General features: G+C 36.6%; 1 protein-coding gene across 6 annotated transcripts in view; it reads left to right on the top strand.

Moving 5' to 3' along the window:
* The first annotated feature begins 3,342 nt into the window (after positions 1-3,342).
* Positions 3,343-18,393, top strand: part of LOC591840 (brain acid soluble protein 1) — a 29,335-nt gene continuing 14,284 nt past the window's right edge. For 4 of the 6 annotated variants that reach the window (XM_030983091.1, XM_030983093.1, XM_030983092.1 and 1 more), the window contains exons 1-4: positions 3,343-3,770; positions 11,713-11,784; positions 16,994-17,026; positions 17,690-17,977. In XM_030983091.1, the coding sequence (XP_030838951.1) occupies positions 3,596-3,770; positions 11,713-11,784; positions 16,994-17,026; positions 17,690-17,977 (568 nt within the window). In that variant the 5' untranslated portion in view covers positions 3,343-3,595. The remainder of the gene's footprint in view (positions 3,771-11,712; positions 11,785-16,993; positions 17,027-17,689; positions 17,978-18,393) is intronic. The other 2 variants (XM_030983095.1, XM_003730164.3) reach the window with 2 other exon arrangements.

The raw sequence follows: 18,393 nt of genomic DNA on the forward strand, positions 1-18,393 counted from the left end.
ATAGTAGATGGCTCTGAGAGTTGGTTTATTGACAATGATTTCGGTTCAGCATTATTCTTTTTCATTTGTCTTCTTTTGTCTTTTTTTTTCCTTCTTCTTTTTTTTTTCCTTCCTTCTTTTCTTCTTCTTTTTCTTCTTCTTCTTCTTCCTCTTCTTCCTCTTCTTCTTCTTCTATTTCCTTTTCCTCCTCCTTCTTCTTCTTTTTTTCTTCTTCGTTTTAGTCGTAGTTCATAGTTCATAGTTCATTTTATTTCTTCTTTCACAAACATTTGTACATAGGATTTCAAAAAATGTAACAGGAACAGCAGATTATCAATATAACAAACATAATTTGAAGTGCAATATCAACATAAAACTCTATAAAAAAAGTTACTTAATGTATAAGATCACGTTATGTGCATGAAAGAAAGAGGAGACCTTATAATGCTGGGCTTGTTAGAGCAAGGTCCCCAAACAGAATATAATACCTGAATGCTTTAATTACTTAGAAGAAAAAACATTTAACAACTAAACTACCTTATAAGCAGGCGTGTACGCTTATTCAGCAGCTGGCTGAGTCGTTGCGATTTTTTTTTTAGACCAAAAAAAAAAGTGTCCTGTTATTAAACCCCGCTTATTCAGCTGCTGGCTGAGTCGTTGCGAAATTTTCGGCCCGATTTAAAAATGTTACCCCCCCCCCCCCCTCTTGAAAAAATCCTGCGTATGCTACTGCATATAAGACTAGAAACAATTACATATGGGAAATATTTACAAAAGAGATGGATTGATGTATATTAAAAGGAGAAAATGGGAAGATATTGTACAAAAGGATGGAGAGCGAAAGCGCAAAACAGAACAAAACAACAACAGAGGAAAGTTGAGAAGGAAAGAAGACGTCATGTGTAGGGGAAATGGTGATGGGGAAGAAAAAAGAAGAGAGAGAGAGAGAGTGATGAGAGAAAAGAAAAAAGTACAATAGAGCAAAACAGAACAAAGCGAGTTTTCTAATAAATCAAGAATTGTTGGTAAGGTAAGGTAAGGGCCAGCCTGGAAAGAGAGAGAGAGAGAGAGAGAGAGAGAGAGAGAGAGAGAGAGAGAGAGCGGGGGGGGGGGGGACAATGATGCAAGAAAAAAATTACATACGACATCATTATGTGATGACATAGTTTTTTCAGTAACTCAATTAATGTACTTTCAGTTTGCGTCTAAAAACAGAGACACTGATAGAATGAGTTACATCAATAGGAAGTGAGTTCCAAAACTTGGGACAAGCTAATTGTATTCTTTCTTCTTTTTTCTTCTTTTTCTTCTTCTTCTTCTTCTTCTTCTTTTTCTTCTTCTTCTTCTTCTTCTTCTTTTTCTTTCTTTCTTCTTCTTCTTCTTCTTCTTCTTCTTCTTCTTCTTCTTCTTCTTCTTCTTCTTCTTCTTCTTCTTCCTTCTCCTTTCTCCTTCTTCTCCTTCTTTTTCTCCTTCTCCTTCTAATGAAAATAAGTTTAGAAATTAGAATGTCCCAAAAGTGAGTCCCGCTCCCCCACCGACTCCCTTAGTTAAAACGGTTTACGTCACGACCTGAAATCATCCGTTTTTACACAATGGCAGTGACATAACGACCTGTGTGTGTAAAGATACAAATGCCGATGTATTTCACGGATCGCAACTACTTTTGAAAATTCAACCTATTAAAGGCAATTTTAGTATAGCCTTGTGCGTCAGTGTGCGAACGTGACAATAAGGCATTATGTAATCCGAGCTTGGTTTCTATAATTATGATGACAAATTGACGATGTATACAATATATAGGGTATTGCTAATGCCCGGGAATTGATTTTTCGAAAATAGTTTTGATCGTGTTTTATATTTATCTTGCTTTTGAGGGGGCGGGGAAGGGGGGGGGGGGAGGTTGGTTGACCAAGTTGCTCGCTCGCTCAGATAATATTAAGGATCCGTTCAATGCCCACCCTAGCGGTTCTAAGGGTGATGGGGGGGGGGGGGGCTGAAAATAAGAACCAATAAATAAATAAATAATAACGATTCGCAAGGTATACACATAAACTATCTGAAGCTCCCTCAATCAATATTCCGCCCCCTAAAAAAAAGGCACCCACAAATCCTTCTAGAAGTCGCTCCTGCCTCCTTCCAGAATATATTACATATACCATAAAGATATATAGTTCATTTCATTAGCTCTGCACGAGCCTAAAACGTAAATCTACAAGGAAACAAACAATGTTGTAACTTACATTCTATATGGACTTAAAGAAATATAGCAAACAAATCAGGCTGTGATCTATAAAAGTGAATTTGATTTTTGCTTTGTTTCATGGAATATATCACTTAATACCAGCGCCTTCGTTGTTCCTAAGGCTTGTTTTTTTTTTTTTTTTTTTTATATATACAACTTTGCAAAAGTTACATTAAAATATTCAATTTTTTTGTTAGGGATCATTTACTCTCTTTTGTTGGAAAGGCCTAATATATTCCCTTATTTGCACGTGAACTTTATTCCTATATTGTGTGAAACCAAACCAAAACAAAAAAGTCACAGTACTCTCGAATAAGCAGATTGATCAAAATTTTCAAACGTTATCTTGATATATTTATATATATAAGTTGAAAATAAATAGATACACGATTTATTGTAGAGTAGTAAAACTTTGAATTTTCGGTCATAGGGCTTCATCAGTCAGGAAATGATAATCTTTATTTGAGAAGCATCCAACCAACATAGCAACGTATGCGTTTAGAGCAATGTGCAACAAAGCTAGAGTGTAGTACAAGGACATGAGAAAAAGTAGACAAGGATCGGAGAAATACAGATATGAACGAAGGAGAACAGGGGGAGGGGGTAGAGAACAAGTATACGAGAGAAATGAGAGTGATTAAGTTTTGTTTCAAAACGCAATATCTCAATTTTCTGCCTTCCACGAAAAAACAACGTTGTTTGGGAAAAACATAAAAGGAGAGTTCTCATTTCATTTCACATACTCCCCATTATTATGTAATCGAAACCATTGAGAGAAAAAATCTCAGCTTTCTTTTTCGTCTAAAGTAAAGAGATTCATCATTCGTCTTTGTATTTCTGCTTCAAATCTAAGCCAGTTACCGAAGTTATCCGTTTTTGTTTCTGTTGAATTATTATCGCTACAAAGTTACACATTTTGCAAACATCACATAAAAACATGTTTTCTCCCCTAACTAACAAACGTCAACATTCAAGGGCAGTGTTTATTTTGGGGGAATTAAATTCTTTATCAGCGTAGCTAAGTGCTAAGCACTTTAATCGCATTTCTCCCATTCGTCGCTATAGATACTTCCTAGGCTCCGCCCACAAACAACTAATGCGAGATCGAGAACACACAGCGACAGGTGAATTCTTTAAACGTTATACACATGCACGCTTCGTATACATCTTAGCGGTGAACCGGTGTCAAATTACAGTCCGTTTAGTTTTGAGAAGTTCAGAAATTTGACTCTGTTTACTGCCGGAAAATTGTATTTTCTACGTAATTCCAGCCAGAAGACCGAGCGAAAATTATAAGGAACTTGGACGGGACGTAGTTTGAGGAATACTGTGGAATTTATTTTTGTATAACTTGTGAAAAAACTTAGAGCGAAAATGGGTTGTGGAAATAGCAAGGGTTCGACGGCGGTGGAGAATCAGACAGGTCCGTCAGCGGACACGAACAATCATCAAACGGGAGAGCAACCCGGTAAAGTTATGAACGGACCCGATAAAACCACACAGGAACCACAAGATAGCAATAAACATATAGAGGATCAGCAGAATACAGGTATGTTACGAGGTTATGGAGATGCAGATTCACTTTGATAATGTTTGAGGTTTGAACTTAAACTTCACTGAAGATTTTTAACATTAATTGAGTTGACTGACCGAGCCAAATACGATGAAGTGGAATTAGAAAAGTGAGAGACAACCGAAAGAGGGGACTTGGATGTGCAATATGTAAAAAGAATGTTAGTACTACTAATAGTAGTACATTATGATGATAAAGCGTACCGTACATGCTCTTGCTGAAATTGCACATTTTCTTCTGGAACTATTTCTTTTCCCTTTAAATTACTTACATTTTAAATAAATGTAGAATACTATTCAACATTATTTTACCCCCCATCATCATCATTGTCATCATCATCATCATCATTGTCATCATCATCATTGTCATCATCATCATCATCATCATCATCATCATCATCATCATCATCATTATCATCACCACCGTTTTTATTTTCATAGTCGTATTCATTAGGCCCTACCAGTGATAAAAGATATTGCTTATTGCTTAACTAACTTTACTAGTGATGAAATGTTACACACTTCTTAATGTCCACATATTGCAAATTTTTTGCAATATATTTCAATATAGCCCTGCCGAGTTGTATATGTACGCTTTACATACAATGTACAAGTACAATACTCCTTCATAGTTGAAAAATTGTTGAAAATGTCTTTAGCTCTTCTTCAGATTTTTCATCACGTTTTTCTCATTTCTAATGGGTCCTTCTACTTTTGCAAACATTTGTAAATTGTAATCTGACATACATAACTGCAGTTATACAATCTTAGCAAACAATACAAGACAACAAATTTTAAGGTTAAATGTACATCAAGCAATCAGCTAGACTGCAAGGTTTCGACCTGTATTGATATTTAACTTCTTCTGCCTGACTTTTCATCTTGACTCAAAGAGGTACTCACGTGGCAGACATCATTTCGATGGTCATCAGAAAGCAAATCAATAGCTTATTGTAAACAAAAAGAGAGCAATCCCCTCCTGGCATTTCAATCAATGCTTACATCGATTAACGTGTACACAACTGCAACGTAACCAAAACTCTTCTCTTGAATAAATACAATGGCATAAAAGGATTTCTTGCATTGCCCAGCGACCCTATAGACACCAAACAGTGATTCTATTTTGACCAATGCCTTTCTTACTTTTGACTCCTAAAGTGTTTCATTGATGGTGTAGTCTTTCAGTTTAGATAATTTGTCTTCCAGATTTATTATCATTCACCTAAGGCGCCACACCATGATTTTATTCTTATTGCAATTTAGACTGATTCCATTCTTACTTTTGACTAATAAAGTCTTTTATTGATCCTTGCATCTTTAAATTTAAAGACTTAATTTGTTTGCTTTTTTGAAGTAAAGTGTGAGTGTATGATTACTCTGATCAATATCATATTCTAGCACAAGTCTTTATTTTGAATTGAGGAAGTGACAATCATTATTCCTTACTAAAAACCACCAAAAAAAAGGGGGGGGGGCTGTAAGTGTGGAAGGGGAAGGGGCAGAGCAGAGGCAGGACTGTTGGTAAATGGCCCTCTAAAGTTGTAAAAAGGCAACATCAAAGAGAAAGGAACCATCTTTCATACCAAAGTCCTAGTCTTATACATACCATACTAAATTAAATTGGTCATGGCAGTGCATGTCCTTAATGAGATTAAAATGATAATAATGATAATGATGATAATGTTGAATTGTCGATGATGATAAAATAAAGATGATATGTACACTGTATTATTTGCCCAGCGTAGCCTCATCACTATCAATAGTCAATACCCTACTGTTTCTCCCTGAGGGTCCTGCAATCATATTATTACACTGGCTTAATAAAATGATAGTTAAAAATTGAGATTAATTATCATAGTTACAGAAAAAATATATACCAGTATATGGATAGGCATATATAAATGTTGAACAAGTACTTTTTTTAATAGTTTTTTCTATAAAATTAAAAGAGACTTCTTCCTGAGGGATTTTGTACATTATTAGTATTTTTTAAATTTTTTTTAAGGATTCTAAATCTAAACTGCTTTTTTCACTTTTGTGTACATTTTGTTGCTTCTGTCAGCAACATTTGTACAGTTAAATAAAGACCACTCAAGAGAGACAAGAAAATTGACCTTTAAAGGCAGGCGATCTTTAAAGATACATGTGTCAAGTCTATTCAAGGGGGGAAAATATAATGGTCTTCCTTACAGGGTGGTATGTTTACACATGGTCACCAAAGCAAGTTTGGTGGTTTTGTTGACCACCTTTCTCTGTCATTGTGTCATGATCCTGATGAATAGCCTTATTCTATATAAGGATAATCAAAACAACTCACTCAAGAGATAATAGCATAGGCCTGTCTTCATCAGCTCGAGTTTGCCAATTATATAACCCGCTATTTCCAGACTAAGAAGACAATCCCGAAGCTCAAAATTGCGTCTTCACTAGACCGATACTCTCATAAAAAACTAGCTAAGAACGAGCCCAAATTAGCCTGTTTTTTGTCTTGCTTTAAAGCTTTTAAGCATTGAATCGGGAGCGCCAGGAGTGTCAAATTTGACAGACATGAGCGCTATACAAGAACCCACTATTATTATTGTTAAATAGCAGGATATTTTGGAAACAAGACCAAGATTTCTCAGGATATTTTCTCGACCAAATGTCCCAATAATTGCAACTGCGGGATGATGAAGACGCTAATTAACTGGCTAATTTGCGATCTGGAAAGTTAAAAATAGCGGGTTATTTGGCAAACTCCAGCTGATGGAGACAGGCCTAATGAGGCCTACAGGGATTGGCCGCCCGCTTCAACAATACCTGTGATGTTTTCATTTATTGTAGTTACTGGAGGATAAGAGCCCCTTTCCATGTTGATACACGGTAGAAATCTTTTGTTCGATGAGCCCCTTGACTGCACCCGTTGCCGAGGAAACGAGTCCCCCAGTGCAGCTATTGTTGTGTATCCATCTTTGAAGAGCTTTTCTTTGGATGTCATCCTAATATTAAGATCAAGCCAGGAAATATATGTTCTTGTGGCGACTTTGCGGTTAGGCTTGTTTAGCATGACTTTGTTGGCTATAATTAAGCATTGTTCTTGATGCTTTCTTAAGTTGGATCACATCAAATTCAAAGGGACATGTAAAGATAGATTAGAATAAGTGACAGTTGGCTTTGTTGGCAGTAATAAGGCATTATTCTTGATGCTTTCTAAAGTTGGATCATGTCAAAGTGTAAGGGAGGTGTAAAGAAAGATTAGAATAAGTGACAGTTGAGAAATTTGTTAAAAGAGAAAACAAAATGAAAAGTGCAGTAACAGTTTTGACAGGTGCTTTAATCTCCTACTCTTTATCCGATTTTGACGGCTCTTAATTGGTGAAACCTGTCAGTGAAATTTGAAGTGTATATATTCCAGGAATATGTATAGATGCACTCTCATGTTTCACATAGCACTGTCAGGGATTTGGAATTGGGTGTGATTTGTAAATTGCCAATCATTTGAATGAGCGAGATACAATTGCCTTTTAAAATACATTACTTGTAATATCATGCCAATATTCAAGACTGGCCTTATAATTATGGTTTTATGTTAATTTCTAGCAGTATTTGAAAATAAATGAGTTTAGTCTTTTTCATGAAGTATTCTTCAAGATTAAATGAAAATTTTACTGAAACCATGTCACACACAAACAATAGGTATACAATATGTGTAGGCATAAAGAACGCCATTACTTGATGATATTAGCACTGTAGCTGTATCTCTCAGCAGTTGTTTAATTGTGTCCATGGAAACGCGATTATGCTGTTTGCAGTTTAGGGCCAAAGTCTGATTTTATGGCTTTGTCGTAGTTACATGAAGCCTACTTAAATCTTGGCATAGGACCTAATCATTATTGCCTTTATTGCTGCAATTAACTGTCATTTGGTCAAATGCTTATTCATCCTTTCCTCATTTGGTCTACCGGTAGTTCCATTGTTTGTGTCTATACCCATTTTGCCTACGTTCTACTCTCTAAAAAAAATCGAGTGATCACGGACGTCACTCCTCTGGAGAGTGAAAATGTAGTGAAAATAGAGTGAACATTCACTCTTTTCTTCTTAGAGAGCACTCTAAAATCAATCGATTTTCACTCCTAAACAAGTGATCACGGACGTCACTCCCAAGAAAGTGAAAATAGAGTGAAAATTCACTCTTTTTTTTAAAGAGAGTATGAGGTCAAAATCATTATTTTTGTCAGATGTTTCATTTACATTGTAGTCCATTGCTCTGTCTGTCCAATTCCTGGAGGACTATTTTATTTAGCCTGATTCTCAATTTGATTGGTCCATTAATGCTCATTTTGTCTTTTATCCATACATGTATGTTCCAGTACCAATTGGTCTCAAAATAGTTACTAACAAGGGCCACAAGGCACAAGGGCTTTGTGTGCAGGAACTTGAAAAAGTAGACTAAGTACACTAGACACACTACATCCATACATGTAGAGCTGTCTAGATTGCAATCCTAATATAAGTCACTAATGCATACATGTCCTCTCTATTTCTCTGTATCTTCCCCATAAATTTCTGTCTCCCTTTTTCATTTCTTTCTCTCTCTCTCTCTCTCTTTCCCATTTATCTTTCCCAGCTATTCATCCAGGTCTCCTTCTCGGATTTTCTACTCTCTTAAAAAAAAAGAGTGAATTTTCACTCTATTTTCACTTTCTTAGGAGTGACGTCCGTGATCACTTGTTTAGGAGTGAAAATCGGTTGATTTTAGAGTGCTCTCTAAGAAGAAAAGAGTGAATGTTCACTCTATTTTCACTATATTTTCACTCTCCAGAGGAGTGACGTCCGTGATCACTCAATTTTTTTTAGAGTGTATATTTTTACTGTATATGCATGAACATTGAACAATTCCTTTTTTCATTCTTTTGCTCTCTCATTCTTTTGCTCCTTATCTCTCTCTCTCTCTTCTAGCTTTTTCGTTCATTCTATCCTTTCTCCTTTGTTCACTCCTTTCTTCTCTCTGTCTCTTTCATATCCATTCATCCTAGATTCTCCCTGTCTTACCACTTTCTCTTCTTTTCCCTCTGTTCTATCTCTCCTCATTCCCTTTCCCTTTTACTGAATTATCCCCCCTTTCCTTTTATAACACATATGTGCTCTCCCTCTTTTTCCTTTTCTCCTTTTCTCCGTTCCTCATTTTCTCCATTCCTCCATAAACTGCTCCTTCTTTCGTATTTTCTTAGCTATACATAATGTAAGGTCACATGAACATGTAACTTGTAAACATTGCGTAGGCTGTGGTTTTTTCAAATTAACACTCGGCTATCGCTCAAGAGCAACCACATCAGAGCCTATTTTATGGTTATCAACGGCCAGAGCTACAATGTATGGAACATGTACACAACTTGTAAACATTGCAGTAGACTACGCTAGTCAAAGCAACAACTGCACTCGGCTATTACATAAGAGCAATCGCCTAAGAGGTTATTTTATGGTTTTTATCAACAGACAGAGCTATACAACTATTCACTCCCCTCTGGTTATGTTGCCATGACGACCAATAAGACGTCTTATTTATATCGCATCAGTGTGATGTGTTCAAGGTGCACAAACAACCACTGGGTGAAAAAAGAAGGATTTAAAACCCACAGATGTACACTGTATAGGCATTAAACTCATGCAGGAAAGAGATATTTTCTATTTACCTCATGTATTTATTTTTGTTGTTTAAAGGGATGGTTGATCGAGTAGTGGGAACCCATAAAAACGGGCCGTGAGCTTTAGAATCAAATTTGTTTTCATAATTAAGTTTGTTCCATTAGCAACCTCTGTTGGAAATATTTAATCCTAAACTGATCAACTCTTAAAGATAAAGATCAGTTCTGGTCATGCGATTGCGTTGTGAAAGAAATGTGGAATCGATCAGAAAAGGTTGATCATCTAGCATATAAGTATTGGTGTGTACTGCAAGGTTCTGGAATCATCAAAATGATAAGAAATTTGGCCCAGTCTTGGTAAAGTTACAAGCACTGTACACAGAAAGATGTATATGGGACTACGCACAATTTAAGATTTGTAAATACTTTTTTTACACATTCATACTTTCATTGCACTCGTACAATGAACAGCTCATTTTAGGCCTAATATTCCTTTTTCCTCCCTTTCTAACAAGGAATAAGGGTTGAAACTAAACATAAATGTAAGCCCAAATAAGTGCCAATTTGAGAATGAAATTATAGTTGAATCATTCACGAAAATCATTTCGGAAAACAAGTTCCTCTGTTATTTCGAAACTGATATTTATAGGTACATGTATAGCAAGTTTTATGCAACATTTCCAAAAGTACGTTGGTGATTATTAAGCGGTAAGTACAGGTGTACATGTAGAATACATTAGGAAATCCAGTAGGCCTTCATAGTTTCATTACCAATCATAATATTTGTAAGCGGTCATATTTTATCAACCAAGGGGGTATGGGAGGAAAATGATACCACTTTACACCACGCTGAGAGGATAAAAATAACCTCCAGATGGTAATAAATAGAGGAACCGGTAGTTGCGAAAGGGAAACCCCTGTTTTGCTCAAATTCAGTGAATTTAGGTCGGAGGTCAATATTCGGGTCTGGGTCCTAAGTTTTGCATATATTGAAGAAATGGATGTTTATCAGTCAACCTAATTCAACCAGTCCCTCTTTCATTCTAGATTTACAAAAAAGACTTAAATATCAAATGTACAAAGGGTATAAATAATTTAGTTGATAACTGAACATGTAGATCATGGATTCTAAATTCTTCCTGCAAAGATAATAACATTCCATCTCTAAAATTTATCAAAATAGTACTATATTTTAAATGAATCATAATGAGATATTGTATTGATGATGGAGTTAAGCCTGTCTGCCTCTGCTAATATACTCGACTCCAAGGTGTTGCCCAGGCACCGGCACGCACCTCCATCTTTGTTGGTATTAAAGTGCAAAGCCATCAAATCTAAATTCTGATGGAAAACAAAGCAATGACTAGACCTCCTATATGCACCCCCTGACAAGACTATGCATACCAAGACGGAGTGAGAACTCCATCTCTTGGTTCTTACCCCAGAAAAACAGCGAGTTTGGCCAATCAGTTGCTATGTTTTGAATTAATAACAAAATGGTTGCTAGGCAACGGGGGTCAATGTCTAGCAAGCATTCTGGTCATGATGCTGCTTTGTGTTGTGGCTAAGTAATGTGTTGATGTTTGGACTGCTAGGCGGCGAAAAAGCTGTTTGCTTTCCCCCACTAATCGATTAGGGGTTCAAGTTGAAACCAATCAAGATAATTTAATTACTGGTAGTTTTTTATTTGATTATAATTCCACCATCTTATCTTCTATTTGATGATAAGGCTCCTTAGAATGATTGGAAGAAAGTTATGTTTAATGTGTTGCTCAAGTGGTGATCATGAGAACGAGTGTTTGCTTGCACACATACTCTTAAAGTTAGAGACATTGTATGTGCATAGATGTGCATCTACATTTTTGTCACTTGTATGTGGTTTTGAACTTATGATTAATGACATAAAAATGGTATGAAATTGTTATGTGTGGTAGCTTCATTTGAAGAGTGCCATGATGAAGAATGCCAAAAATTGAAATCCAGATTGGAGAACATTGTACTCAGTACTATGAAATGGATATGTAGAAATAAAGAGATGGTGGCAGATGTAAAAAGAGAGAAAGAAAATAGTAAAAAGAGAGAGAGAGAGAGAGAGAAAGAGAAGGACAGAGAAACAGAGAGAGAGAAGAGAGAAAGAAGCAAGAGATAGAGAGAGAGAGAGAGAGAGAGAGAGGGGGGGGGGGGCATAGCATAGGATTGAATGCATGCATTAGTGGCCAGAGTAAACTAGGTACACACTTGTGAAACTATTAGAGACCTATATGTACAAACAATTTCTTATTGAATATTTTTCAGATTCTTCACCCAAGGAAGCGATAGTAGAGAACGGAGAGGAGAAGAAAGATGCAGAGAAAGATACAAAAATAGGTAAGTCTTACAACACTCAGAATAATATTTGAATAAAATAATTATAAAACAAATTACAACAGGAGGCTGTCAGGAATCTTAGAAGTATACGTGTAGAGACAAAAACAATTTGTTATTAAGGCCTGCATGAACATTAACTCAAGTAGCCTTGTCTAGATGTTGAGCAGGCTTTGACAAGTAGCAGAATAGAAGTAGAAGTCAAAGTCATTTGACGTCACCATCTGAAAGACGTAGTCATGGGTTGATTTGTCTGCATTTATTCTTGTGCAAAGCTACTGAGGGGCACACTGCATGTATGTGCCCCATCTTTGAATGGCATATAAAAATAGAAGGAATAAAGAAGAAGGGAAACGGAGAGAAACGATAGGGAGAGGGGGGGGGGGCAGACATTGTGCAAAGAAGATGATGCCCCCACCCCCACCCCTCAACCTCCTGCCTTCACTAATGACCTTATTCTGTTGTATTTAACCCCCCTCCCCCCAGCCCTAATAAGTCTGCCCCCCCCCCTCATATGACGCAGGTGCCTCTTCACACGCTGAATCCACCCTGTGCTACCGAAAATAGTCACGTGCATATACTTACATACAATGTATCTGAAAGGAAAATTAATTATGTGCTCAGAAGAAAGGTGTTCCCAACAGTATTAGTTATTCCCTTGGTAACATCCTTGCAAGGGCCATACAAAACAATAGGCCTGGCTTCATCAGCTCGAGTTTGCCAAACAACCAGCTATTTCAACTATCCCGCTTGCAAATTAGCCATTTAATTTGCGTCTTCATCAGCCTGCAGTTGCAATCAGCGGGATATTTGGTCAAGAAAATATCCTTAGAAAATATCCCGAGAAATCTTGGTCTTCTTTCCAAAATATCCTGCTATTTGCGCCCATCCGAGCTAGTTTGTGATGAGCGGATCGGTCTGGCGAGGACACAATTTCGAGCTTCAGGATAATATCCTGAGTCAAAAATAGCAAGTTATTTGGCTAACTCAAGCTGATGAAAACAGGCCTATTGTTCTGTTGTGCCTAGTGATGCCTAAGTGAAAATCTTTGCTACCTTGTACAATGCATGATGTTTGAGAGCGAACAACTCTCTTAATTGGACAACAAAAGATGGGTTTACCTTCCTCATTAACGCCTCTGACGTATAGGTTGTATTATCAGGAGTCAAAAGACAAGGAAGGACTGCTTGCCCTAGTTCATATGATACAGATAATTTCATAAGTGAATGACTTTTATTGTTTATCTATTTTGGGATTTTGCTGACACTTTCACTGATCTAATTCTTTCATTTTCTGCTTTTTCTTAAAACCAACTTCATGGACTTACTTTTAATACAATGTATGTAGATCAATCAAATGCCAATACTACAGTCTTATCGAGCCATCAGCTGAAATTTGAAAAATGATCTAATTACCGGTAATTATAAAGCCATATTCATACTTTAGTGTATATATTCACACGATGTAGGTTTATTTATTAATTTACATCTTAAATTGGCTTGATCATGATGAAGCAACGATTGCACAGGTTATGTTGGCTATTCCTTATACTTACATGTTTATATTGTAAGATTATTTAATGCAGTATGAACAAGGTTTATGGTGTTAATTAGGCCAATTTGCATACATTACACTGTACATACCGGGTAGTATATTTACATATTACAGAATTATTTATTTCAGTGTGAATTAAAAGTAGTTGTTTCATAGGAAGTAAATCTTTTATGTCTTCATTCTGACGCAATACCTACACCTGTTAATAAAGCAAATGGTCATACAAATCACATTTATGCACACATTGTAAGATGATTTATTTTAGTATAAACAAGGTTTATCAGACATTAACATCCAATGAAAGCATGATCATGACAATGCAAAATTTGCACCGATTAGTTAGGCCGATGTTTATACATAACATAGTCACATAATGTACGATTATTCATTTAAGAGTGGACAATGTTTCTTTAGAACTTTAGCTATAATGGCATCTTGATAAAGCAATAACCTACAGTACATACACCAGTTAATTGGGTCGTGAAACCCAACCCATTCAGATCGATTCATGCATGTACAGTACTCCTTTTCTTCATTGATTTTCCAATCAATGTGAATATTGGTTAAACCCTTTATGAGTTTGATTAGTCTATGACAACGTTGCGCAAACATTGTAATATTTCCATGAAACATGTATATGTAATTGCTTAGCAACGCCAAGCCATTGTCTGGTTGCCCCTACATACATTCTAACAACTGTAAACATGTACATTATGTATTGAAATCTGGGAAGTCTATATCACATATAGTTCATGTTTAAAGGGTCAGGTGATTGATTGATTAATTGACTAATAGATTAATTAATTAATTGATTGATTGATTGATTGATTGAAAATTATAATGTCCCCTGAAAAGGATATGACTCTTTCAATACCATACCCTCATATTCGAATTATGACAAGCAACAGCTAAAAATGCCAACAGTTTGTGTACTACCATATACACATTCCTCTGTACAGTTCATGTGACTTTCAGGAAAACTGGGCCAATTTCTTATCATGTCGATGATTCAAAAACCTTCAGTTATCATACACCAATATTATATTTATGTGGTACTTGATCAGCCTTTTCGAATCTCCTCCAGACATTTTTGTTCTTCCGCATGACCAGAGCTCAACTTAATTTATCTTTAAAGAGTTTTATTTTAAGTCTCGATCTCTACCTTTAAACCACACAAGGTACTCATCACCATTAACGAACAAAGGAAATGTGCTCACGTGTATTTTTGTTATTGCAAACCATGCCAACACGAGAGCTGACTATTTGTCATTCTGCCAATACTACAAAAGAAGTTGATCATACGATCATTTCATATTTATACAATTCTCCTAGGGATGCTGCTTGAACAAATACAAGCTAGGATGTTGAACCATTTACTGTTAAATGAGGTAGAAGTATTTGAGCAAGCAATACAAAAAATGGAGAGGTCCTCAGATAGTCCAATTTTTCAGCAAAGGTGCACAAAAAATTCAGATTTGCCAATAACACAATATAGTCGTGCCGCTGACAGAAGGGTGTTAGTGTATCGCGCTTTTTGCTTAACTGTATGTGGTATGAATCTACTCAAATTAGGTAGTTACAAATTTACGATCCATTTCCCTTTTTTTAAAATAGACTTAAAAACTTAAAAAAGGAAAACCCTGTATTACCGGTAGGCACGTTTAAAAATGGTTCAACTTGTATAGAGCAACCAACACCATCGAAGGAAGTTAAAGGGGAAGTCCACCCTGAAATTAAGTTAGTTTTAATAGGAGTAGAAAAATGAGAGAAACAAGTCAGTGAAAGTTTGAGCAAATTCCGATTAAAAATAAGGAAGTTAGGATTTTTGAAGTTGTGATCAATCAAACACAAATTGGCAACTCTATGACGTATCATGCGAGCTCAACTTCCATTTGCTCAGTACTAAAAAAATCTAAAATTTTCATTTTCCCTCAAGAAAAATTTCAACCATACATGCACCCTAAATATAATAATTGCAAATATGTTTCTATACTCCCCCTGCAAGGAACAAATATATATTCCATCATCAATAACGAAGAAAACATGATTTTATGGAATATTATGCACAAAGCAAATGAAGGAGAGCTCGTATAATAAGTCACAGAGTTGCCAATTTGTATTTGATTGATCACAACTTCAATAATTCATAACTTTCTTATTTTCATTCAGAATTTGCTCAAAATTTCACTCACCTGATTTTCTTATTATTCTGCCTCTATCGAAACAAACTTATTTTGGGGGTGGACTTTCCCTTTAACAAATACAGTCAAACCTGCTTTAGTGACCACCTGTCTACAAAAACCACATTTCTTGTTTCCCTTGAAAATGGTTTCTCATTGAAACATGTACTAAAGGAACCTGGCTACAAAGACCACTTGTTGTGTTTCCCTTGGGCGGTCGCTTTACAGACAGGTTTGACTGTATATATACTTTATGGCATATGCGTCTGCTAGCACCTTTCTGCCAGCCAAACGATGATGTACCGCCAGAAATTCTGAAATTTTAGAAGGGGGTGGTTTTACGTACATGTACCCCCTTACCCCTCCCCTCCCCTCCCCACTTCCTTTCTCATAACTCATGGATTCTGCACTTTTGTTTGCCTACCATGTGTTGATGCTGTTGCGGAGGTAGTCATGTAAACATGTATTAGACATGAAGCTGTATTCTAGTAACAAGCGATCAATATTGATGGTTGCTAGTGAAACGCGGAAAAGAAATAATGGATGAATCCTTGATTTGATGGGTTTGTTTCGCACTTTTAAATTCACTTGTTAAACTGGAGGTGACCTTCTGATCGAGTTCTTAGAGGTCTTAATATGCTTTTAAAGCCCCACTGCACTACTTATAGCTACTTGCGCCCTCTATATATAGCCAACAATGTCTAAATGGTACCTGTTGATCCCCCATGATGCCCTTTCTTTTCTTATGTTATGTTAATTGAGAATTGATTTGATGAGATAACCACCTGTTGGTGACCACCCTGGGAGGTCTTATCCCGCCTGGTCAAACTAGTGCAGACAAGCTTTAAGGTATATGAGTAAGCCCCCTTCTAGCACTCAGCAGACAATATTGCCAACTCAAACTGAATTTATAACAAAATCATGTATTCAAGTTCAAGTTCAAGTGACGATCTGATAAATAGAAACACAGAGAAGATGCAAATAATTATACATGGAGTTAAGGGTACCATAAAAGACCAAGACCGTCTTGTCAAAATTATGCTCCCCTTATACCGGTATATGAATATGTAATGAAGTAAAATTACAGGTGATCAGACGTTCATTTTGGCGACAATTGTTCCGGGCGTTACTTTTTCAAAGACGGAGGGTTAGGCTGAGGGTTGCAGTGTTAGGTTAGGATTTGGATTAGGGTTAGGATTATGGTTAAGATTAGGATTATGATTAGGATTAGGGATAGGGTTAGGGTGGTGATTATGATTAGGAAGGTTGTTTGAACTAGGGTTGAAGTTAGGAAAGTGAAAATCAAACCATCGGCCCTTGGATTGATAGTCAAACAAATGAACCACACACATCCACACCTCCACTTCAAATTAATTCGGTTTTAGTCAAGTTATTACGTAAATGATCCACGATCATTATCACAATGCCGACAATTAACTGACCGAGACTGAAAATTCTTCTTTTTCTCCTTTTTGCAGAAGAATCGGCCCCTGAACAGACACCAGAACAAGGTAAATTGCCCCTTTCTTGCCCCCTCTTGCCCTTTTGGGCATTTGAACCTCTGTAGAAAGACCGTTCGATAAAGGAGAAAAGTGCATGGTCTTTCTATACAGGTCAATTTAATTGATAAGCATATATGTTTTCCTCTTTCCAACTGCAATTTTTTTTCTTCTAAAGCATTGACTTGGAATAACAGCAAGTTTTATTTTTAATCTATTTCTTGCCAAATTGTAATTCTCTTTATACAGTCTTTCATGCAACTTTGGCAAATGTCCTGGTGCACTTCTGTTTTCTTTATTTCATTTGCAAAAGAAATGTCCTGCTCTGTTTTCAGTGCAGTGCTCTTAATAATCTAATTTCTTTTGAAACAAGTTTTACTTTAAGCTATATCTTGCCAAATTGTAACCATGATTCTTTTTGTGGTCTGTCATGCAACTGGTACTGTCGTGATGCATTTCTGTTGTAATTTTTTCCAAGAAAAATTGTTTCTCTGTTTTCAAATCAGTGCTTTCAATGAGCTGTCTTTCATACTAGAAACTATTAAATTTTCACACTGGAAAATAATAATTTGACCAGCGTTGTGGTTGAGTGCTCTCTTTTATTTCAAACACCCTGTCTCTTGCTTCTGTGCAACCTTTCTGTCAATGCTTGTGTGCTCTCTTATGCAAATTCAGAAGAAACAAAGCCCGTCGTAACACAAGAAGAAACGCCGGCGACGCAAGCGTCAGAAGAGGTCGCACAACCTGAAGTGGTCAAGGAAGAGGAAGAGGTCACGAAAGAGGAAGAGGTCACAAAAGCAGAAGAGGTCACACAAGCGGAAGAGGTAACGGAGCCGGCAACAGAAGAACCAGCAGCAGAAGAAACGGAAGCACCCGCAGCACCCGCGGCAGAAGAAACGGAAGCACCCGCAGCACCCGCGGCAGAAGAAACGGAAGCAAAACCAGCGGAAGAGCCAACGGAAGGTATTGTGTGATCTGCTTTTTATCCGCTCTCAGCTAAAATGCTTTTCTATGACAGGCAAAGTCTCTGATCAGCTTGTGTGTATTCCTTTCTCTCTTAATTGGCTTACTTTTAAAAACTGACAGCTAATCTATCAAAAAGTGATTCTTAACTAATTTATGATGCTTATTTCAGGTGAAACATTTAATCTGCCTGTGCATTTTCCTTTACTCTTGTGGCTTACTTTAAGCTAACAGCTCTTGTATGAAAATGTGATTCTCAACTAATTCTCTTTTACAAAATGAAACTAGCAGCTTCTCACAAATGTGCATAATAGGGTGTTGCATTAATTATAGTTTTCTTACATGTGCATAGTAATGTTTATATCTTTCACTTTTTATCTATCACTTTTAACAAGTCTCCTTTTTTGCACCTGCCT

This window comes from Strongylocentrotus purpuratus, unplaced genomic scaffold (genome assembly GCF_000002235.5).
Source record: "Strongylocentrotus purpuratus isolate Spur 01 unplaced genomic scaffold, Spur_5.0 spur5_scaffold_13, whole genome shotgun sequence".
In the NCBI taxonomy this organism is placed as follows: Eukaryota; Metazoa; Echinodermata; class Echinoidea; order Camarodonta; family Strongylocentrotidae; genus Strongylocentrotus; species Strongylocentrotus purpuratus.